This window comes from Chamaea fasciata, unplaced genomic scaffold (genome assembly GCF_029207755.1).
Source record: "Chamaea fasciata isolate MVZ Bird 193981 ecotype frontalis unplaced genomic scaffold, bChaFas1.0.hap1 SCAF_4, whole genome shotgun sequence".
Lineage (NCBI taxonomy): Eukaryota > Metazoa > Chordata > Aves > Passeriformes > Sylviidae > Chamaea > Chamaea fasciata.
In genome coordinates, this window is record NW_027094089.1 from 76,250,966 (window position 1) to 76,273,994 (window position 23,029).

Sequence of the window (23,029 nt, forward strand, 5' to 3'; positions counted from 1 at the left end):
ATGCTGCTGTACCTTAGCATTGGGAAAAACCTGAAAACATAAAGCAACCCTACACAGCAGGTATGGGTGAGAGCTAAACTCTCAAGTTGACTTCTGAATGTTTTTTGCAGAAGGTTGGTTTTCAGGCTCCCCACCTCTCCTTAGTCTAGTGAGTTTTACTGTTTGCTTTTTTAGGTTATATCTGCATGTATGTTGACCTATTCAGGAGATGTACTCAGCATCTGGCTATTTCTCATCCTACTACTCAGTTGAGTTTCTCAGTTTTGACCTGCAGCTTTAGGAAGACCAATAACAGTTTGGCTTTGTTTGCATGTTTGGCTGCATAAAGATGGTCCATAACATCTCTGTAGAGGAGAATCAAGGATCTAGATATTGAAACTGCAATGTGTGTAAGGATATTACTCTTGCCCACTTGATACAAGAAATTTGTTTACGTTAGTCTTACTTGACCACTGACATTCCTGGGCATTCAGCAATGTTTTGTCAATGCATCTAGGTCTTAGGTATTAGCTAAAGTTTATCAGGCACTCTTTCCAAATTAACCCAAATTCAAACAGTGTATTTCAAGAGGTGTATGAATGTGAACCCAAGAGTGTGGATTTAATTGCAGCCTTGGAGGAACTAAATCAACTTGGTTGCTTGCTTGATAGCTTTGATGGTTTGCTGCCACTGTAAAGTTTTGCATCAGTTCTGTTCTGAGGTTCAACAGAAAATGGGGTTAATGGCACATATATATGTGGCTTGATGGTAAATCTCACCAGGGGATTGTGTATCAGAGCTGCTGCAAAGGATAAAGCAGTTATGCCTGGGACTGAGGAGTAAAAGTGGTTCAATAGCTTGGTCCATTTTGTCCAGTTGTACCCAAAAAGTCATCTTGCCCTTCCTCTTCTGTGGCCTGTAGCAGTGCCCCTGTGTAAATGTAGTGAACAGCACCAATGAAATTATTCTGCTGGAGAAAATAACAGAAGAATTATTCCCACCCTGATTCATCCTTTCGAATTTGTACTTGTGGTGTAGTGGTGGAGTACAAGAATGAACCCAGAGAAGTGATTGGGAGGGTTGCAGGTTGTTCAGGATGGCTTCCTGTGGTGGTGGACACAGACACTGCATGTGCTGTGTCACTGCCCTCCTCAGCTCCTGTGCCCCTTCAGGAACCTTTTGGAACATGGGGTTCTGTCATGGTGGTGTAGCTATTCTCCTCTGTATTAGGAAAGCTCAAATGCTTGAACTAGATGGAGCTTAAAATAACAAAGGATACTTCAGCAATTCAGAAGCTGGTTTTTTATAAACTGTGGACAGTCCCAACAGGACTATTTAAAATCTAAAATAGGTCAGTGGTGAGGGAAGCAAATATGGGTGGGGAAACTGAATATTAAAAAGAAGTGTAGAACTGAGCCATTTAGGGGAAATCCTGTGTTTTAGGGAACTATGACCTAAATAGATATGAAAATACAGCCAGCCTAAATGAGACCCTGTACTGAAAGGAAGTTGCAGGATTTGTCTAACGTGCTGGAAATGATAAAGCTGAAAATCACAGGATGATGAAACAGCTTTAGCTCATACTTGACTGTGCATGTAGTTAAATTTGGAGGGATGGCTCATAGTCTGGGCAGTCAGATCCCACAGTAAGACTGTGTTCTAGCTCCTAGAAGTCTGGCCATTGTTCAGAGGTTCAGTAAGGCTGTGAGCTGGCCAAGAACTTGATGTGCCACACCCAGGCCATGCTCTGGGTGTCTAGAACAGGCAGCCCTGTGTTCAACTCCCCTCTCTGTAACAGAACTAAACTGCTAGGAATCTCTTAGTTGAAGGACAGAGGGAAGCATGTGAAACGGAAAATCTTGCTCTGACTTTTTATCTAAAGGTGAGTCCTTTAGAAGGAAAAGCTTGGCCACAGCAGTTATCTTCATGCCTTTCTTCCTTCTGGAAAGTGTCTTTTGCCCTCAGTTCCAAGTCACCTCTGAAACAATTCTTAACTGCAGGTGAATTTCGAGACCTTTATGTTGGGACTGAGTATTTAGTCTATTAGCTCATGAACCTCAAGTACTTATTGTACATGTGATGCCTCAGTGCAGGTCACACTTGTCTTGTTAGCATCCTGTCTTGATCTTGTTTTGAGTTCCTTCCAGCAAAGTAGGTGCTTGTGATTTTGGCAGACATTCACTGGATGCTATGTTTGGAAAGCTCCTTGGCTTTTTGGGAACATTTCTAGGCTCCCAGTCTTGGAGCCCCTTGAACTGGGTCTTTGCAACTGTTAAACGGGAAATTTCCTGCCCTTGGCTTGAGGATGGAGGGGAAGAACTGGACTAAGGGGAGGTTGGGGTGGGGGAAAAGTTGCCTTCTGAGTGCCTTCTGAGAAAATCTGAAGTGCCTCTGATGGTGGTAGGGAGCGCAGAGAGTGTTTTGCTGATGGAGTGACTGCAGTCACAGCCAGGATCATAACACCTTTATGTGGTGTACAACATAAGGGGGGGTGGCACAAAACACTTGTTTGTAACCTGTGAGTAGAATTGCCTGGGAGGAGCAGGCAGTAGTGTGAGAAATGTCACCCATACCACTGCTGGCATTCAAACATGCCCACTGCCTGCTAACTGCCCTTAGGTCTTGAAGAGCTTTAGCAAGGGTTATGGTTAAGCTCTGACATGTGAAGTACAACTACCAACCCTACTATTAGTATGCAGAGCCCATAATAGCTGTGTATATTTCTCCAGAGAAAAGCTCTTCTAACAGGCACAAAAAAAGGTGTTTACAAAACAAGCAACCTCACCAAAACAAAACCCAAAGCTGCACAGATTGTAAAAGTCGAATGATGGCAACTGCACATCGCTAGATTTTGCTTCAAGTTTAACCTCCTGATCCAGATGTTGCGGAAAAGGGGTCAAGGATTTTCCCAATGGTATTTTAATTTCTGTCTGGGTTTTGACTTATAAAGGATGTTCTCTCCAAGCAACTCAAACAACAGGTACAAAAATAGTTATTCCAAGGGCTTCTTCAAACTGACTCTAAAGAAACAGAAAATGGCAATGTTAATTACTTGGAACAGTTACAGGAAAGCAAAGGGAGGTGCAGGCAGAATCTATTTATGGAAAAGGAAATGGCAAAAATAGAGGAATTAATCCATTGGACAAGGTTGGGAGTAAGTAGTGTAATAAGTGGCATACAAGTATCTGGTCTTGACTGTAAATGTGGGGATCCACCCATGGCTGCTTCTACTGGCTTATTACTCACATCTTGCAACTCCTTTCCTCTCAGTGAAACTTGTTTGCCCTCTGGAGAGGATGGCAAGCTGCTAGTAGCCACGGTGTTGAAACACCATTGGTGGAATGTGACTAGTTGAAAAGTAAGGAATTACATTTAAGTAGCTTTAACCTAAAAACATCATTAATGATTTTGGAAGCCATGCTGTGTAGGTGGTAGGGGAATTTTAATAATAGTTTTGAATTAATAACTTTGTAGTAGCCTTTGTAAAGTTGAACCTTTGTTCCTGAAAAGTTTGCCTGCCCAAATCAGATCATTGGTTGAATTGGCTAAATGATAGCTCCAGAGTTCTAAAATGTGGAGCTCTCCAGCCCTATGGAACCAGCATTGGCATAGCCCTGGCTTTGAGTGCTTGTGCAGTGCACTCATGAGTGTGTGCTCACTGGTGCTAATGAAGGAAGATGCCTCCAGGGCAGTGAAACATTGATTATGAGAAAGCTGCAAAGCTGGGGCAGGGTGAGTGAGTGAAGGCATATAGAGTAAGGCAACTGCAAACAACAGACCCTTTGCATGAGGAGTAGGCTTTTAAAAGTTTTCTTGTGAACTCTGTGAACGTGGTTTGAAGGAGACTTTATTTTTTAGAGAAACTATCCTTGAGGGTAATAAATCTGATTCTCCACCATTTGAGAGATAAAAGGAATCTGTAGTTTATAAAAGGGTGTCTGAAGTAGACTCCCTGATTTGATATGAATAATTGATCTGTAGACTGATAAACATGTTCTGCAAGGATGATCCCCTCCAACTCCACTTAGTGATCATGTGCAAAGGAGGACTTTATCAGGAAAGTGGCTGTGGCTTCTCACACTTGGTCTTGAGAATCAGATAAGCAACAAAATATTGCTGCATTGCTGTGTTCTGTAGGCATTGCCTTTTCAACGGCAGCAGCTGCCTTCAAGGAAGCCTTTTTTTATTTTTTTACATGGGAGCATTCCTGATTACCTCTTGCTGTATGGAAGAATTTTATTTTCCTTATCATCACTGTGAGATAAGCAGTATAAATTAGCACAGGAATGTTTTGAGATTAGCAGTCAAACAAATATACCAGACCTCTGACACTACAGTATGACAAGGTTTGTATTAGAATAAATCATTTGGTTTCCTTCTTTAGCATTATATAATATATAATATTATATAATGGACTACTTTAGCATTATATATTGTAGCAGATTTTTAGTTACAGACACACACGCACACAGAGAATATTCTGAGTTTGCAGGGACCCACAAAGATCATCGAGTCCAACTCTCAAGTGTATGATGTGTATGGGGTTTGAAACTGCAACCTTGGATGTTATTAGCACTATGCTCTAACCAACTGAGCTGATCTCATTGATTACCTCAGTCAATTTCTTCTCTTTACCCTTTTCAAGAATAGGGCTAGGGTTTCAAACACTGCTGTAAACCTTGTCAGAAAACTCTTATGGAAATGCAGTTGGAATGGGCACAGAATTGGCTTATTTTGAACTCCTTTGTTAGGCAATGCAGAAATCCTCTGCTCTTCCAAGCTGCGCACAGGAAAGCTTATCTTTTTTATGGCTGATGTGATGTAACTATGTTTCCCCCCTACTCAGTGTTTGTAAATTGGTGCTATGAAGGTGAGTATTGCTAGAAGCTACGGGCAAGTACTGGCAGCATCCCTCGGTGTCTCTGCTGCAGTGGGGTATTAAATGCCACAGATGGCATAGAGCATGTCTGCCCAGACACTGCTCCTTCCACCCTTTCTTAGGTGCTGGTGCCTCCAGCCTTTCTCCATCCAGTTTTTGTAAGCAGACTTCTCAGACCTGTGAGCTTTCATGGTCTTGCAAGCTGGTGCTCTGGCCTGCTTCCTCTTCCTGTCCTCAGCAGTGTGGCTGCTGAAGCTGTGTGGGTGCTGTGGTTTGTTGCTCACATGAGCCACCTTTGCTGGGGATGAAAAGCAGTTGCTGGTGGTGGGGATACAGCTCTGGTGTGACTGTGCTCAGGTGTGGCTCCACAGCAGCTTCTGAATACAAGCTGGCTTGCTGCCCTGCTCCTTTACAAGGAAGAAATAAGACCACGTGAGCACAAATTTAGTTAGATTTAGTCTGAATTCTTCCTTGACCAGGCTTGCTGTTGTTCACAAGAGAGGTTTGTGAAGCTGGGTAGTAGCAGCTGCTGCCCCTTCACTGCTCTCTTTCTTCAGGCTCCATGCTAAAGTCATTAGGTGTGCTTTAAAAGGTGCATTCCTGTTATAGGCTGTACTTAGGGACCAAAAGAAAGCCACGTATTCTATAGGATGTAAGTACTACTTCTGGCTCACTGGTACCAGAAGTACCATGGGTAGATTTCTCCTTGGGTGGTAGCTTTATTCAAATAGTGGGGTGGGATGGGATGCCTTCTGTGGGGTTACTGCCTGCCCTGTGCTCCAGTCACACGGAAGTTCTGTGTCCCCAGCAGAGCAGGATGGGGCTGCTGGAGAGATCTGGGAAGCTCCCAGGAGCTGCTGGGAGGGTTAACCTCTCTCTGGTGTCTGCTGTGTGGTGCCTAGGGTGCTCCTGCTGCTGTTCTGTTCCCTGATGGGCTTAGAGGTATGAAAAGGCCCTTTAAGACTGCTGGAAGGGGGCTTGGTTAATTAAGTGTAATCCTTTGAGAAATTGCAAGCGCTTTCACATGACCCGATCCCAGCCTCCCCCTGACACAGAGGACCCAGGGCTGTTTCAGCAGGGTGCTGGCGCTCGGGAAGGAGCCAGATGTCTGTGAGTATGGCTGGTGCTGGAGGTGTGGGGCATCACCTCTGATTCCTCTCCAAGGCAATGCAAAACTCCGCTGTCCTGGCAGTGGGCCCGTGTTGGCTGACCAGTGTGGTGGGAAGTGCAGCACGGCAGACCACTCGTACTCCAGACTCCACCTCCACTTTCTGAGGAACAGGGGGACACTTCTTGTTAAACTTACTGTATTGCTGCCAATCTTGCTAAAAGCCACAGCTGGGGAGGTTTTTAGATTATTTAGGTGCTTTATGAGATCTTAGTGCAACTCCAGCTGGATTTGATGTGCTTCCCAGGTCAGACCTGGTGGAACTGGTGCATGGTCTAGTATTTTTACTTGGAGTAACTGCTGGGTAAACTGGTGCCTTTCAGTGCTGAGGCTATAAAGGTTGGTCAGGAATTTCTTTTTAATTGAGCTTGCTTCTGTTCTGTACCAGTCAAATTTGCAATAAAGTATAAGTTGCCCCCATGTTACATTCTCCAGAAAGTCTACTTGGTGGCTTGCATCTGGGAAGCAGGGAGTATCTGAAGCTTGAAGTCTCCAGCCCAGCAGGGTATAACAGCTTCCTTGCATACAGGAAACGCAGGGAGGAAAGAAGTTTTAGCTCAGGGTCAGGGTTTTGTAGAGGTCGATACTCTGTTGTGCTGACTCCACTTATTATTCTGACATGAATTTCCTAGTACTCTATTACTGTCTCAACTTGTGAAAACAGAATTGTCTTTTCTACCTCTTGTGCTGCTCAATGCACTGGGGCATTAGCACAAGCAATACATCCGTTACTGAGTGTGACAGTATCAGTCTTTCCTGTTTGTCCTGCCGTATGCTGCTACACAATTTCATATCAGGATGTTGTTATAGCACACTATTAGGAGGACTTATTCAGAGACCTGGAAGATACCTGACAATTACTGTTGCTAATAAAATTTATTTGGAATCATGATGGGGCAGAAAGTGAGACTTGAAGCTGTAGGGGCAATATTAAAATAGGTGGAAAGACGTTGCAGATAGGTGCCTGGTACCACTGTGTGTGAAGTGTGTCTCTTGCAGACTGCTGAACACCATGGGAGGAGGGGGAAAGTGGCTGCATGTGCCTTTGGAAAGCTTTTGCTGGTCGAAGGGAGCTTTCTTTGGCTGCAGCTGCTCTGGGGCTGGAAGAGTACCTCTTCCATGCAAGGGGTTCTGTCTGTGCAGGAGGTATCATACTTGACAATACTGTCCTTGGCAGCAGGAAGCTCTTTAATGTGCTCTGGCAGTAGCAAGCTTTAGCAGTACTTAGACTGGTGGAACTATGGTAATTCCCCAAATAGAGAAGAGGAAGGGTTGCTAGTTTTCTGTCTCTTTCCTGTGGCTGTTATGAAAGGGATCAGTTAAATATGAGCACTTTTTTTGGCATTTTTTAAAAATTTAGTAAGTATAAATTTGCCTGCTGAAATGTGATAGTTGAATGTTCTTGCAATGTGCAAAATGGTGTCTGGAAGCATTTCGTATAGTGTTTGTATGAGAGGATATTAAATGATGATGGAAACACAAAAGACTATTTAGAGGCCACCTACTAGAATAAATTTCTGTTACTTTAAGATCCAAGTAGAATTTAGAGAGCTGTAAATATTTGCATGCTGCAGTGGGTATATTATAAATGCTTGATGAAGAAATTCAATTAATTGCTTTAAACAGAATTTGAGTATAAATTACTGCCTTAGGATAGTATTTTTGATAAATCTGTTGATGAAATCTACTAAACTTTTAAAAAGCATCTCCTGAGTGTTGAAAGTTTGACAGATGTTTAGTAACAGAATATTTGGAATAGGAGGGTAGTATACTTGGGGATGAGTGCTGCCACTAGATCTTGTGATTAAATCACTGGTGTGCAATCTCTTTCTTTTGCACATCTCTCACCAGTGTGCACCTTACCTGTCTGGAATGACACAGGTAAATTTGTATATTCTCAGCAGTCCAAGACAGATACCTTATTGACATTTTTTTCTCTTTGCAACCCAAATTATAAGGCTTATGCCAGCTCTCAAACCTAGGAAAACCTTATTGGATGGTTTGGAAATACACAATCTAACAGCTTAATGCTGATGAATCTTGAGGCTTTTCTTAGAATAATCACTGGTAGTAAACTAGATAGACAAATGGTTTAAAAGTGCTTTGGCAGGGTAACTCTCAAGGAACAAAGCAAATGAGGCTAAATTATGATGGGACTGCTTAGGATAGTGTTGGCTTTGTTTTGCTATAGCATTTTTATTCCTCTGTGTAATATTTGTGTTTGTCAGTACTCAGCTATGAACACTTTAGTAAAGTGGTTTTACTTAAAGTGAGACTTAAAATGAATGAGGAGAAAGAAGATAAACATGCAGTGCCTGGCACGTACTTGTCTGGTAGAGATTATAGCAGTCTGTAGATCTCTTCCTGTAGCTTGTTTGAGTTGCAGGCAGAATGCAGTAAGATCAGTGCCTCCCACCACCTGAAATGGTAGAAACCTCCCTCTGAGCCACTTGTGATCTGGAAAAACAAAACCACCCTGGTTTGGTAGCGTATGGGGGAAAAATGTCTTTGTGTGTTGTTTTCACACCAATGAGCCTTAACAAAGCTCAATTTTATAGCAAACTAGCTTCTCAGCCAAGTATTAAATTACCACTGATGGTTCAAACTAATGGTTAAAATGTCACTGGCACAGCCCAGGATGTTCTCTCTCCCCAGCTCATTCCGCTGACAGTTTACAGCAGTGTGCTGTTGAATGTGTTAAAACCGTGCTGAGCTTGGGGAAGCAGCACTACCGGGGTGTGGTTCTCCAAAGCACAAGCCTGTTTCCTGTGGTATCTCAGCTTCTGCTCTCTCAGATCAGGCTGAAGTTGCAAGTGAAGACCCATTCAAGACTTTGCTGCTCCTAAACTTTAGGTTGTTACTCATCTTGAGCACAGGGGGCTTCTGGGGGTGAGATGTGGGGGGGTGTGAAATATGTAAATCTTCCTATTGAATGTACTAATTAAAGGATAATATTGGGTCAGATAGCTTAAGGACATTTAAGTGATTGACCGGGAAGGAATTTTGCTGTTTCCAGCATGGAACCTTATTTTTCTGTGCTAAAAATTATGTGAGTCTTAATGAGTATTCTGCATGAATTGTGGGGTTACTGAAGCAGCTTTGTTTTAAATGTTAGGGTGTGATTTGTTTTAAATAGCTCTAAGAGCTATTTAGGCACAAGTTGCAAAGAGGTGCCACAGATGTTTCAGTTCTGTTTTCTGGTGCTCAGATATTTGGCCCTTAATATCAGATAAGAATAGCTACTGTGCTTTGTCCATAAACAGTGGAGCAAAGACTATTTTCTTTCATGGTGGCTGATACATTAATGCTTTAGGTGAACAGGAAATACTTCATAGCTAACAAAACGTAAGGTGTAACTTAATGGCTCATTTAATGTAACTCTTCTTACACCTGAATGTAGCTTATGGACAGCTTTGGTCTCACTGGTGGCTGTGCTGGGTCAATCAGGCTGACAAACCAGCACTCTTTCTGCTAGAAGAGTCTGCTTCCAACTGTAAGTAGCAAAGCTGTTGTGAAGAGCATTCAGCCCTTCTAGGAAGTAGCCAGATTCTTGTTTCACTAAAGCACCATGAAATTAGCCCATTGTCAAGGTCTAGGATTTGAAGAGAATAATTTTGGGAAGGTGTGCACTAAGAAAACGAAGGGCATCTGTGTGCCATTGAAAGCTGCTAATTTAAAAAAAAAAAAAAGGCACTTCGTTCTTACGAGTTTAGGCCATTTGTGCTTTCCTTGCTACTTCTGTGGGATGGTTTTGCCTTAGTGTGAGATTGTGTCAGAAGGTTTAGAGGGCTTCAAAACCAACTTATTCCTGATATCCTTGTTCATGATCTCTTTGTTCTAGTACTGTCTAAATAGCATTCCTTTTGCATGAAACAGCTATAACTTCAACTTAATGTGTACTTCAGCTTAGCTATGCTAAGCCTACCTTTAACCTTACAGAATTTTTAGCTTAACTTAAAACAAGAAAACCTTTAGTTTTATCTGAAGAGGATCTCAAGGTCAAAGTAGTAGTGTGCCTAATCTGAAGCAGGCTTTCTGGGAAACCTCAAAAATATTTGTTACACTTAATGATCTCTTTTTGGCACTTACCTAGATTGAAATAGCAGAACATTTCTTGCTTATTGGGAAAAAAAATCCTGGTTCTAGTTCTCTTGCATTCTTGTTTCTTAGTAAACAAGATGTGAAATCTGTACATATTTTTGGTAGAAATACAGGAATCAGAACTGTGATCATATTGGTATTTTGTGTTTCCTTGAATATTTCTCTGCTTACTCTTGCTTTTTTGGTCTCCTGTGTCATGCAGTTAGCTTATAGTCCAAATATGACTTTTGAGTTGTTCTTAAAGCTGTTCACAGTGTAATTCCCTCCACCCCTCACCACTGGAAGCCTAGTGGAGTGTACTAATAGGATTGATTGCACTGAAATTAGCAAAAAAAATTTGTTTTTTGATCTGATTTGTTGGTTGAGGATTTGTTGATCTGTGGTATATGACTGTTGTCCAGAGAGAGGACTGTTAATACAAGGCCTGTGCACTGGGGTTTGATGCATTGTGAGTATATTGTACAATTTCAAGCCTTGGACCTTTGCTTTGATGGAAAAATATTTTAAAGAAAGCTGTTTTAATGTGTGCCACTTGTGTTCAAAACTTATGAAATATCTTTACCTTTTTCAGTTGACAGGCATGCAAATAGAATTGGATTCTCAGGCAGTTTGGTGTACTTGCAGACCTCACTTTTCTCTGGCCTAAAGTTAAGGCATCTGCTTTCAAGCCAGGACTGTTTCTGTGTAGCCCCAAGCATCTAAATCATGTTTCCCGGTAATTATCAGGAGTTTTGAATAGCATCAGGAGTTTTGAATGGCATCAGAAGTGTTTCACACTAGCATTTGAGGTGGAATGCCTCTGCTATTTAACTTGCTTCATGAGAAGTGAAAGGTGTGTGTACGTCTTCCTGCTTCTGTGGGATGAAGCTGCTAACTCCCTTGCTGCGTTCCTTCCCACTTTCATTCCACAAGTGAAAATGTGTTGGTGAGACATTCCTGTCAAAATAGTGCATCATATAGCATTTCTTCTGGAAGACCATTCATGATCTTGCATCTAAGGCTAGTATAGTCATGAAATCTTGATTGCAATTTTAAATAACGCCTAAGCAATTTCTGCAGTTTTTAGAAGTCTTTCATCTCCCTGAAAGAAATGGAAAGCAGTATTGGCAGCTCTACTGCTGTGGGAAATGTTCTCATGTTAAGCATGCAGCCTTTTTATCTTAGCCTGTGAGAGCATCCTTGCATCCTCTCTGCTTCATGCCAACAGCCCCTGGAGCATGTCAGGGATTGTGCCTTACAATTTCTCCAAATACTTAGAAAGACTGGAAACATATTGTTATTATTGACCAGCCTTCAGTGGCAGACTGAGTTGTTAATGCTTCTGGGAACTTCCCTGATGTTCACCCTTCAAACAAAAGGGTTGGATGTCTTCTTGTGTGCACCCAGTTTTGGAACATCTCTGCTTTTGTGAAAGACACCACAGTGTTCTACTCTGGAAATTAAACTTTTTAAGATGTAAATGGCTCTCATGTGTGTCAGTGCATGTGAATGTTTGTAGGACCAGAGAGGATAAAAACACTGCAAAACAGGAAAGTTATATTCTACAGGAAAACTATGAGTACCATGCTGGCTGAGCAGATGACTTTGTGATGGTTGGCGGTGAAGTTCCTGGAGGCTTGAGAGCTGCTTCCTGGTTGTGGGCAGGTGTTCATTTTCATTATTGGGTAGCATCACTTCGAGCATGTGTTGTTAATTATGCATTTTTCTGTCTTCCAGATCAGTGTGCGTGTTACCACCATGGATGCTGAGCTGGAGTTTGCCATCCAGCCCAACACCACAGGGAAGCAACTCTTTGATCAGGTAAGTGATGGAGCTGCAGAAGATAACTTAATAAAGACATTGTAATTCTATTGAGGCAACAGCAAATAATTTCTAAAGGACTTCAAAGATTGAGTGTCACTCTATGTAATAGCTTCAAGAGAACTCAGCACAGTAAGAAATTGTACTTTTTTCCCAAAACTACTTCATTTTTTAATCTCCAAGACTGAGTTAGGAGCCATTGCTTCTAGTGAACTGAATTGGCACTATGGCTCACAATAATAGTAACTGGAAAGCAGTAGATATATGCAGTCTTACTTTGTAAGAAAAGTCTTATCTAGTAAGATATTTTTGCTTGACTTTCCTGCAAGCATTGTGTAATTGATTCCAAAGGGTAGCTGGTCTCTAAACCAGGAGAGGCCTAGCTGGGTTTCAAGGGCTGCTGCAACCTTTAAGTGCAGGTGAAGTGATATTCTGTACTCCTCTCAAACCCTGAGGGAAACCTTAAGAGCAGTGAACGAGTGATAGAGTGATACTACATTGGGCTGTCTGCACTAGGTACTTCTGCCTTCCCCTGCTTTCACTGGGTAGGCAAATTTCCTGCTGCTTTGGTCCAAATAGAAGCAGGGAGGCATGTGCAGCCCAAAGTTGGAGCAGCAGAAGATAGACATTATCAGCTGCAGGGGGTGAAACTTTGACAGACTCCGCTATGTTTCTATGCTGTAATTTGCCATAGATTTGCTCCTTGAAGAAAAGTGGAAAGAGTAAATTCATAGCTCAAAGATATGCAAGTTGAATCTTGAACTAACGACAAGATGAGGGAACTGCCAGATGAGATATGTCAGATTTGGGTGTGGTTCAATAGAGCTAAGCGTTTTTGGGTCAGATCTACATAGTGCCTATCATAAGGAAGAGAGAAAATTAAGGGATTCGCCCACTGAAGTCAGCTATTTCATTTGGGGCCAGCAAATATAATCTAAATTTTATATATATTTTTTTAGATCTTTAACCACAAACTACTGTTTTCTCTTGTACTCAGCTGGATGATTCAACACTAGATGATATATTGCTCTTTGCAGCCCAGCCCTGAAATGGAGTGAGTTCCAAAGCTTTAGTGAAAGAACATCCTTTCATAATGGGAAAAACAGAAAGACTTTCAAAAAAGTTCTGAATTGCAGTGTAGTTCTCAGCTGTCTGTCTTACTATGTAGTAGCTCCTGCATATTTTAGCTCTGTGTGGTCCCAGATCTGACAGGTTTGGATTGATAAAAGTGGAAGTCAAGTTCTCTCCAGAATCCATGTGTGCAACATGGAACTCTGACACAGTTGGTTCATGAGAGTGCTTGCTAATGAAGCTGAACATGTCCCCAAATTTATCAAAAAATGAAAAAATGAACTTGCTTTGGTTTTGTGGGTATTTTTAGTTTTTGTTTTTTTTTTTTTTAAGGGGTTGTTCTTCATGTGGATAGTTCCCATGATTATCTTTCAATATCTGGCTTCTGCTATTGTCCAAGCAAAGCACCAAGTGCTGAGAAACAATACTACTCATGTCAGTAATATTTTTAATCTGCATATGATATTTTCAGTCAGCTCTATGTCATCTGTGACTTCTGCTGCAAACTGGTAGACTTGGGCTTCATCAGTTTGTCTCTGAGAAGCATCCAGTCTTATTTTCAATATGGCAGCTCTTCATGTCTAGTAATTGATTTCACTCTTTTGTCATGCCCTTGAACAGCTGCACGTTTTCCTTCCTTCAGTGTATTTCACACAGCACCTGTCTAAACAGAAGTTTTGTTTTGCTTTTTCCACAGTAAACACTTTACCAAGGGAGAAAACAAATGCTGTTCCAGAACTGAGTTTCTAAGTTGAGGCAATGCTTACTTCACCTAAACTGGATTGTAGGTGAAGTTGGAAATGGAGGGGGAAAAGAGGTTTCTGAAGCTAGTTTTAAATATTTGTTATTTCTAAAAGGTCTGGTTGACATAAAACTTGCTCTCTTCAGGAAAGGGATGGACCTTTAAATGTATTGTCAGCTGTTACATATCCAGTATCTTTCACATGACTGAGTTGTTTGTGTGTATTGGTTCCTGTAAAGGAATAGTCCAGTGCTGTTGTCCCTGCTGACATTGTGACTGCTCTCTGGCTGGTCATTATTCACTCTGCCTCAGTTTCTATCCTTAGGATGTCTGGGGTCCCATGGTGGAGTGCATAAGGACGAAGTTACTTCTGTTTATTTTCTGGTTCCCTTAAGTCATGCTGTGCCCCTGGTCTTGATAATCTAGTATTTTCTGCACAATGCTGGTTCTGGAAAAAGATCTGCTTTTGTCAGTGCTTTTTTGAGGGAAGGGAGAGCTCATCTACAAAGCAGATGTATGGTTTTGCTGTTACAGGACTTTGATTTCTGGTGTGAAACCTGATTTTTGACTCTTGTACAGAAAAATTTTAAGATATCCAGCGTCTTTTTGCCCTGGCATGCCCTTTCACTTTGAACTGTCAGTTCTGAGTTAAGCAAAGAAGGAAGCTGCTAAGCATTACCAAGCTTTTTAGCTGCATGGCTACCTTAGTGCAATCTGCTGGCTTTGCTCAGTAACATTTAGGCAGTATTTGTTTTCACCTGTTGTGTATGAAGGTAGATAAATGTATTCATTATGCCACACATGATTCAGACCCACTGTGAATAGGGTTCAGAAGATTTTGGAAAGCTTGTAGCAAGGTTTTAGCTTAATGAGGAGCGAAAAGCATTTGAGTCTAAAGTTCCATAGTAATAATATGTGAACAAGCATGAGGTAGAAATGTTCCTGTCTTCCTGCTTCCTTTCTCCTGCTCGGTTAAATGTCAAAGTGAATTTTTGTAGTGACAGAACAGTGCAGATGCTTCACTGTTTTGTAGGAATGGTTTCTGCCCCAAAGTAGCTGGCTGTAGAAATACCACTGAACATGTGCAGTAACTTCGTGATTTATACTAGAACTCTTCCTATTCCCTAATCTTGTAACTGTACAGCTTTAGCTTAAATGTCTTAGGCTTGTGTGCATGGACAAAACCTGGATTAAATGAGACAGCATTGTGCTTTCTGTCTTCTGCAGCTTTGCTGATGCACCTCAACAACAGCTGCTGAACTCCAGTGCTTACTGACTTGCCAGCATGAACTGTAACTTTGCTCCCATTCCTCAGCTGCCAGTGATGGATTAAAAGATCTCAAGGATGGGCTATGCATGTCAGGGGTGCTGCTTATCCCATAGGCCTGATTACTTCCCTGGTACCTTGAAATATTGCTTTCCTGGGGATGCAGAGCACAGGCACTGCAACAGTGACAGCTGCTTGTTTTCTTCCTTTGACCCTTTTCTGTGTTGGACTGAAGTTCAGCTGGTCTGGAGAGCAGTCAGTAAACCAAAGCAGTGCTTTGCATTGTATGTCTTCTACACATAAAAGATTAATCTGTTGTCTGGTGAAACTTCTTGGTTACTTGTTGCTGTGGAGGGCTTCAAAATTGTGTGTCTCCATTCTTTTGCCTCTCAAGCTTTGCTTTTTTTGGGGCAAAATGATTCTAGCTTGTATCATTGAGCATCCAATCTCCTTAAAGGTGATTTCTGTCCAATTAAGAGCCATGTAGACAAGTCACAGGTTAAAGAAAATGTGACATGAGAAAAAACTTCAGTAGCTATAACCTCAAACTTTAAAAATGTGATTAACCTTCCAAAGATGCTGTTCCTCATTATTGTGAGCTTTTGGGGTCAAAACTAAGCTTGTAATAGAAATGTGCACTTATATATGGATTAAAATTATGACAATAAGCATCTGTCTGCACACTTTAAATGTGGTCACTGATGCTGTATTTTATGTTCAGCACTGAGTTGTATACATGGAATGTGTGTTGGCGGGTACTTTTGTTTCATTTTCTTTTTAATTCTTTAATTCTTTCAGATTTCATGAAGAGCCTGGTCTCCTAAGATTCTGAATTTGTGTGCCCTGGCTTGTCTTGCCTTGCTTTTCTATCCGCACGGCCACCAAGGCACCTGTGCAGCTAGAAATCTTGGTAATGCTTAGCAGCTTCCTTCTTGTTTATCTGCTGCAGTGAACTTATTGGTTTTGTAGAGTACCAGTTTGTCAGACTTCTTTCTGTCTGCTTAAGCTTACAGCACAGGCTGATCAAAGCCCTCTTGAATTTTGAGTAGCTCCATCTGAGTTGAGCTGTGTTTGGAATAAAGGTGGTTGGTGTCTCATGGCCTGCAAACTAAGCTTTTTGAGGAGGGAGAGTGTAAGAGAAATCTTTAGCCTTGGTAAGGTCCTACCTAGTAGTGTTCAAACACATAGGAAATGACTCTGGAACACTTACTCCACTAGGTGAAAGCACTGAAACCAAGACTTACTGAGGCAGTTTCATGGTAGAATGCAGCAAGTCTCAGGAGAGTGGCTGGTTGCTCCAGTAAACCCCAGAACTCTTGTTCCTGTTATGAAGGCTTGTGGTTAAGTGGTATGGAAATGTGTCTCAAATTTCACAGGAATATGTGGAAACTTTCTGACTTTTAGAAAAGCAGTAGTTCCAACCAAAAAAGGACTGCTTGTTGCTAAAGATGTCAATGGCAAACTGCAGTAAGTACAAAAACTTGAAGATCCTCTAGTTTAGCACAATGGCGTTTTAGCACTTTGGAAGGGAAAATTAGCAGTACATCCACCAGCTAAATGGAGGGGGAAGAATTGAATATTTGTGGCTGTAGATGGAGCCTATCTTGAGTACTAAGTTAGGGTACCTGGGAGACCATGTTCTCAGTTGTTTTTGACTGGCAAATGAAACTGCAGGTGTGGCACCAGTTCAGAGCTCCTCCAGGAATTATGTTAGCTGGCAGTTTTCTCTCAGATGTACTCGATATGCCTGTTGTAGAAAGGGAGAGACACCTACCTCACCTTTATCTAGGGCAACATTCAAGGCACTTGTACCATGATATAGCCTGAGATGATTTGGCTTTTGAGGCAGGGACATGATCCAAGTGGAATGCCTTTTCCTCTGCTTGCATGCTTTGGTCTTGCCTGTGTGTAAATAGTGCTTTCATCAGAATCTGTACTTGTTTGCCAGTGTGGTGGTGTGTTTCCTGGGCTGAGAATGACAGGCATTTTCAGTCTTCAGATGTTACAGTGTACATTTAAGAGGCTCCCTCTTCTGCTGTGGAGCAGACCCCAATGGCAAGAACATAGTTCAGAGGCAGCTGGGTGAGTGCAGAGGGGAAGGGCAGGAGTTGTCATGCAGGCCTAGAAAACACAGATTAAGAAGGAGTGAGAAAAAAGGTTACCTGGAAGATCTTCTGTTTCATCTCTGAACATAAGTAAAAAAAAAACCTACTAATTTGTGCTTAGACTTTCTGCCTAAGAGGATGAAGTGAGTCACCAGAAAGGCACCTTTTTACCTACATCAGTATATCTTACTGAGTAGAATTTTAAGCTAAAGGTAGTGTTTAATTAATAGTTTTGTAGTTGCTGGTCAAGGTACCATGGGACAGCTGGATTTTAAGGCTGTATCCAATCTGTAAACCAAGCTTTATCCAGCAGGCTAAACAAGACCCAGGGATTGACTTAATGCTCCCCCTGGCATGAAAAAAACATGCTGCTCTGCAGATGAGAATGGAGATTTTAGGTATTTAAGTATTGTGGTCTGTGTTAAACAGTACTTACTATTCTCCCATTCTATGTGCCAGCCCCTCTCCATCTGTAGCCACTGCCAGTAGCTGTTTGCTTTTTGGAACATCTCACAGTTCATTAGGGCTCCGAATGCTGTACACCCCCAGACGTAATTATGCTGCTGCCAGCCAGATTTCTTGCAGCTGTAGAAAGCTGTTTCTTTTTCATGCTTTTCCCCTTGCTAAATGGAACTAAATAGCCTGCCAAAGCTGAGGAGGGAGGAGGACTATCCTCCCTGCCTTAGTTCAGTGGCAGCTTGGGACTGTGATGGTGAGTGCTGTGCAGTCTCCCCTCTTCTCTGCCCCCAGCTCGTGTTTGTCTCTGCTATTGCTGTGCAGGCTTCTGCTGTGGAATAAAAGTCCTTTTGTGTGGGACCACAGTGTGGAGCCTTTCAGCTGCTTGCTGGCAGTCCAGCCTGTTGAATTCCCAGGCATAAGCTGCTGTCAAGTGGAGGAGAGGAAAGCAGGCCCATGCAGTCGAGTGAGGAGCTTCCATCCCATTCATATGTTAATGCTTCCAAGAACAGAGCTATTCTTGGGCTCTAGGACAGCCTTTCTTCCCCTCCTTGAACCATCTGCTTCGAATCACAGAATATGTTAGGTTGGAAGGGACCTACAAGGATCATTGCTTCCAACTCCTGGCCCTTCCTTCACAGGACGTCCTCAAGAATCACACCACATGCCTGAGATGGTTGTCCAGATGTTTCTTGAGCTCTGTCAAGAGTGGTACTGTGACCGCTTCCATGGGGAGCCAGTTCCAGTGCCCAGCCCCTTCTGGGTGAAGAATCTTTTTTTCTTAGGTATCTGACCTAAACCTTCCCTGACAACTTCAGGCCATTTCCTTGGGTTTGGTCGCTGCTTACCACAGGAAAGTGATCAGTGTTTGCCCCTCCTCCTGCCCTCATGAGGAAGTTGTAGACTGTGATGAGGTCTCCTCTCAGTCCCCTCTTCTCCAGGCTGAACAGACCAGGTGCCCTCAGCTGCTTCTCATATGCCTTCCCCTCAAGTCCCTTCATCTTCATTACCCCCTTTGAACCCTCGCTAATATCTCAATATCAGAGATTAATATCTTTCTTATATTGCAGTGTCCAAAACTGCATGTACATAGCAAACCCTGATTCTTCTCCAAAAGCCTCCTCAGCTGTGTGCATCCTGCTGCGTGATGCACAAGGGACCTGCATTCCCCTGAATTTGCAGGGGCTCTAGCCCAGCTCTCCAGTTCATGTTCAAGCAAGGACAGGCTGAATAATTTCAGGAACCCAATGGGATGATGTACGTGGACTGCATGACCGAGTGTAGGTTTTGTCTCTGTGTGTGCCACCAATGGCATGCCTCTGCTGAAAACTGCATTTGGTTTTTCTGCCTGAAAGGAACAAAGGCCCTAATGCTGCTTTTGAAAGCCCAGAAGAAATGTCTGATCCAGGCACTAAACAACCTAATGTGTTTCTGGGGAACCTCTGTCTTTGGTGTTGTATCTTACCAAAGTAGAGACCACATTAGAAGGGAACAGAGTGCACCTTCAGGCAGTACAAAATTATATCAACTGACCTGGCAGCTGGTTTTCACAGGGCAATTCTCAGTTTCTGCATCTATGTTAGCCTCTTTGAAAGGGGGAAGCTCTGAGCGAGCCCGGGTTGAATGGCATGTGAAAACAGCTGACAGTGTTGTACTTTAGGAACCATGTCAACCTGAAGACTGATGTCTACTTCCTTCCCCTTTCTTGTCCAGTAATGGAGGTGAGCAGTAGGTAGCTTGTTTGCCAGTATGAGACTAACTCCTGGGTCTTCAGGAGGGATGTGGGGGAGCTTCACTGTGTATGCTTGCCGCACCCTGTGGCATGTCCCAGGTTTTTCAGGGAACAAAGGGGGACATCTTGATAGCAATCAGGCTTTGGAGAAACTTCCCTCTTGTTTTAACTAACAGTGGCACTGTACTGCAGTAGTCTTGCTGTCCCACCATGAGGCTCTTGTCTCTTGTCACAACACGTCTTTAAAGCCTTCCTAATTCTTATTTACATAGCATGCCTGGTGTTAGGGAAGAGAGAGCTTACATAGTGGTGTAGTTAATGTCTGTGTTGGCTCTTTGTCCTGGCACAAGGGATAGCATATGGATTTAGCCTCTGCACTTCCTCTTAATGGTGCTGCTCAGTAAAGAGCTGTATGAAAGGCCTGTCTATAGCTGTCAGTGAGGTAGAAACAAACCTTAAAGTAGCACAGCCTAGCAGAGTGATTCATGACTTGCCCAGGAACAGTACATTTGCATGGTAAGTGTGGGGTGTACCTGAAAAAGAGCTGTGTTCCTCATTCCTGGCAGTTACTAAACCTGTCAGAGCTGTTGCATTGTATTTTGGCTATGCATGTTGGCTTATAAGTAGCTGAAAAAAATAATGTCCCAGCTGTTGTTATAAATAGCAACAAGCCTTAAAGAGCTGAAGGAGAAAGAATATTACACCCATCTACTTAAGACCTCTTAGATGCCCAATCATCTTTCTATCCATTGCAGCAGGAGAAGCAGGTGGTCAGGGCACTGTCTGTCTGAACTTACCTCTAACATGTTCTCAGCCACTGGTGAGTTCAGTCCATCTATGGATCTTGCTGCTTTGCTAATAAAAACCTTTCTTTCAGGTTGTCAAGACAATTGGTTTGCGAGAGGTCTGGTTTTTTGGACTTCAGTATCAAGACACCAAGGGTTTCTCAACATGGCTAAAGTTGAACAAAAAGGTATGTTTGCTCCAAGATTTTGCTTGTCCTTGTTCCCTTCTCTGAGAGAGCAGGGTCAAATTCAGTCTCCATACTTCTCTCAGGGATCTGTTCTTGCCTATCCATGCACCTCAAGTAGTGCAAGATCAGTGAGTTGGTGTTGCGGTGTCCACACACTCCCTCCCCAGGGTGTGAGGAGTTGTGGTGTCTGCAGGTGTCTAATCCTGCATCTAGCTCTGTTTGTTACCAGGCTAGATCTGTTGCCCTTCCTGGTAAAAGGCTGGTGTCGTGCTCATGTGAGCATCTTTGCTGGGGAGAAAACTGGAAAGTAAGTTAGCTACCACTGGCCATAACTGCTGGCTTGTGTAAGTCCAGTGGGGAGAAGTGATGAGTAATTACTTACTGCTAAGTAATTACTTACTTAGCAGTAAGTAATTGAAAAACCTTGCTTTTTCTGCCCACTCTCTTCTGCATTGGAGAAGAGAATTTTTTTTTGTTCTAGTGCATGCTTATCTTCCTGTTTGTAAATTGCTCCCCTTCACTTAGTATATAGGCTCTAAAATGGGCTACCTCTGTTCCAGGTAACAGCACAGGATGTACGTAAAGAAAGCCCCCTGCTTTTCAAATTCCGTGCCAAGTTCTACCCAGAAGATGTGGCAGAAGAGCTGATCCAGGACATCACACAGCGCCTTTTCTTTCTCCAAGTGAAGGAGGCAATTCTGAATGATGACATTTACTGTCCTCCAGAAACAGCTGTTCTTCTGGCTTCTTATGCTGTCCAGTCCAAATACGGAGACTTCAACAAAGATGTGCACAAATCTGGCTACCTTGCTAGTGATAAACTGCTCCCACAAAGGCAAGTGAACATGGATAGTCTTAGACATTCTCTGTCATAAAGGGTTCATGATTTTTTTAAACTTTTTTTAATGTAGGGAGTGTTTTGATTGCAGTGCTCAGAATAAATTATAGCCTTGTGCCACTTTGAGCATTTAGGTTATTATTCAATTAATTAAGAACTTAAACTTCCTATTGCTACTCTGAAACTCTAATCAGAATTAGTGAGAGAAGCTTCAAAACAATATAATGCTACAAGGAGATGCAAAACTGAATAAAATTTGTCATTTGTTAGAAATCTGGATACTGACCACTGTGTTCTCTATCTAGCCTTTAAATAAAACTGTATTTCTTGGAATATTTTTGTGGGGAAACTCTAATGCCAATGGAGTACTTAATGAAGCATTATTATAGAGCAATCTGATTGTGTGTGTGCATGTATGTAGTGTTTGTTTTTAAACATCATGTGTATACTCTTTCTAGGGTTTTGGAGCAGCACAAGCTTAACAAGGACCAGTGGGAGGAGAGGATCCAGGTGTGGCATGAGGAACATCGAGGAATGATTAGGTAACTGATGCAGTGTGAAACTGCTGTATTTAAGGTTATTTTGCTCAGTGTAACTAGGTTCACGTGCCTCTGCTCTTGCTGGTCCACATCAGCTGGCTGTTCTTAGTAAAACAAGACTGAGTTTGCAGTTTGTGATTATCTAGTAGGGCGATGCTTAGAACCTTTGCCAGCTTGTTGCTTCTCTGTCCACGTGGGAAGATAGCACCTTCTTGTTCTAATGGCTTAAAGACTCTAAAAAGAATATCTGCTTTCTTTTTACATGCTGCAGAGAAGATGCTGTCTTGGAGTACCTGAAAATTGCACAAGATCTGGAAATGTACGGTGTGAACTACTTCAACATTAAAAACAAGAAAGGCTCTGAGCTCTGGCTAGGTGTAGATGCTCTTGGACTCAACATTTATGAGCAGAATGACAGGTAATAAACTCGTCTCTCTTCATCCTTGCCTTCAGCTCCTTTCCATTGTAAAGTCATTCAAAATCAATCTCTCCTGGAATTCAAATCTTTAACTAAGCTCCACAATTTCTGTATCAGTCTTGGCTGTGCTTTTGACATTGCCAGAATAATCCATAAAATGTGCTTCTTTGGACCAACAAATACAAGAAATTGGCAAATCTTTTGAAGATAATTTCATTTGTATCCCTAGTCTTCCTGCTATAGATGCATTCTCCAGGTCTGTTTTTCACTTAAAAACCAAAAAAGTGGGATTGAAAAACTGCTTCTTATGTTTGTATTTCATCTGTGTGACTAATTTTGTCTGCTGATTTCAACTACCATAAGAACACTGAAATACAAGGGTGGATTTGGTATAATTTTGAGCTTTATATTCTAAGTCAAGAATTTGGAATGACTTTGGTCTCTTATTTCTTTTTGCTTCCCATTTCTGCAGGCTAACACCGAAAATTGGATTCCCTTGGAGTGAGATCAGAAATATCTCATTCAATGACAAGAAATTTGTTATTAAGCCTATTGACAAGAAAGCACCAGTAAGAAGCAAGATTCATGTTAAGCTATTAAACTTTCAGCTTCTTAGCTGAATGTTTTCTGTGGGTTTGGTTTTGAGGGCTTTTTGGGATTTTTTTGCTCAGAATCTTTTCATAAGTGGCATTAATGCTGATGTAAGCATGGAGACCTGTTCAGGGCAGTCAAGTGATAGTTATGATTTTTTTTCTGGCTAAGAGGGTAGAAATTTAGGATAAGCGTAAGCTTTTAAGGGAGTTGCTCTTTGCTTAGGGTTTCTGATTCTTCTAAGACTGTTCAGATTCTCTGATAACAGAGTTAGGGATCTGAGGTACCTCTGTTAGCTGTGGAAGCTTCATTTGCAACCTGTTGCCTTTAATAGTGTGTGGGATGATCTTTTTAAGGTTTTCACCTTACC

The 23,029-nt window shown here is 42.1% G+C and overlaps 1 protein-coding gene across 1 annotated transcript in view; it reads left to right on the forward strand.

The window, feature by feature from the left end:
- MSN (moesin) overlaps positions 1 to 23,029 on the forward strand; it is a 41,579-nt gene that overhangs the window by 10,818 nt on the left and 7,732 nt on the right. Inside the window, exons 2-7 of the mRNA XM_066182119.1 lie at positions 11,844 to 11,927; positions 20,178 to 20,273; positions 20,834 to 21,108; positions 21,570 to 21,653; positions 21,922 to 22,068; positions 22,541 to 22,637. Coding sequence (XP_066038216.1) covers positions 11,844 to 11,927; positions 20,178 to 20,273; positions 20,834 to 21,108; positions 21,570 to 21,653; positions 21,922 to 22,068; positions 22,541 to 22,637 — 783 coding nt within the window. The remainder of the gene's footprint in view (positions 1 to 11,843; positions 11,928 to 20,177; positions 20,274 to 20,833; positions 21,109 to 21,569; positions 21,654 to 21,921; positions 22,069 to 22,540; positions 22,638 to 23,029) is intronic.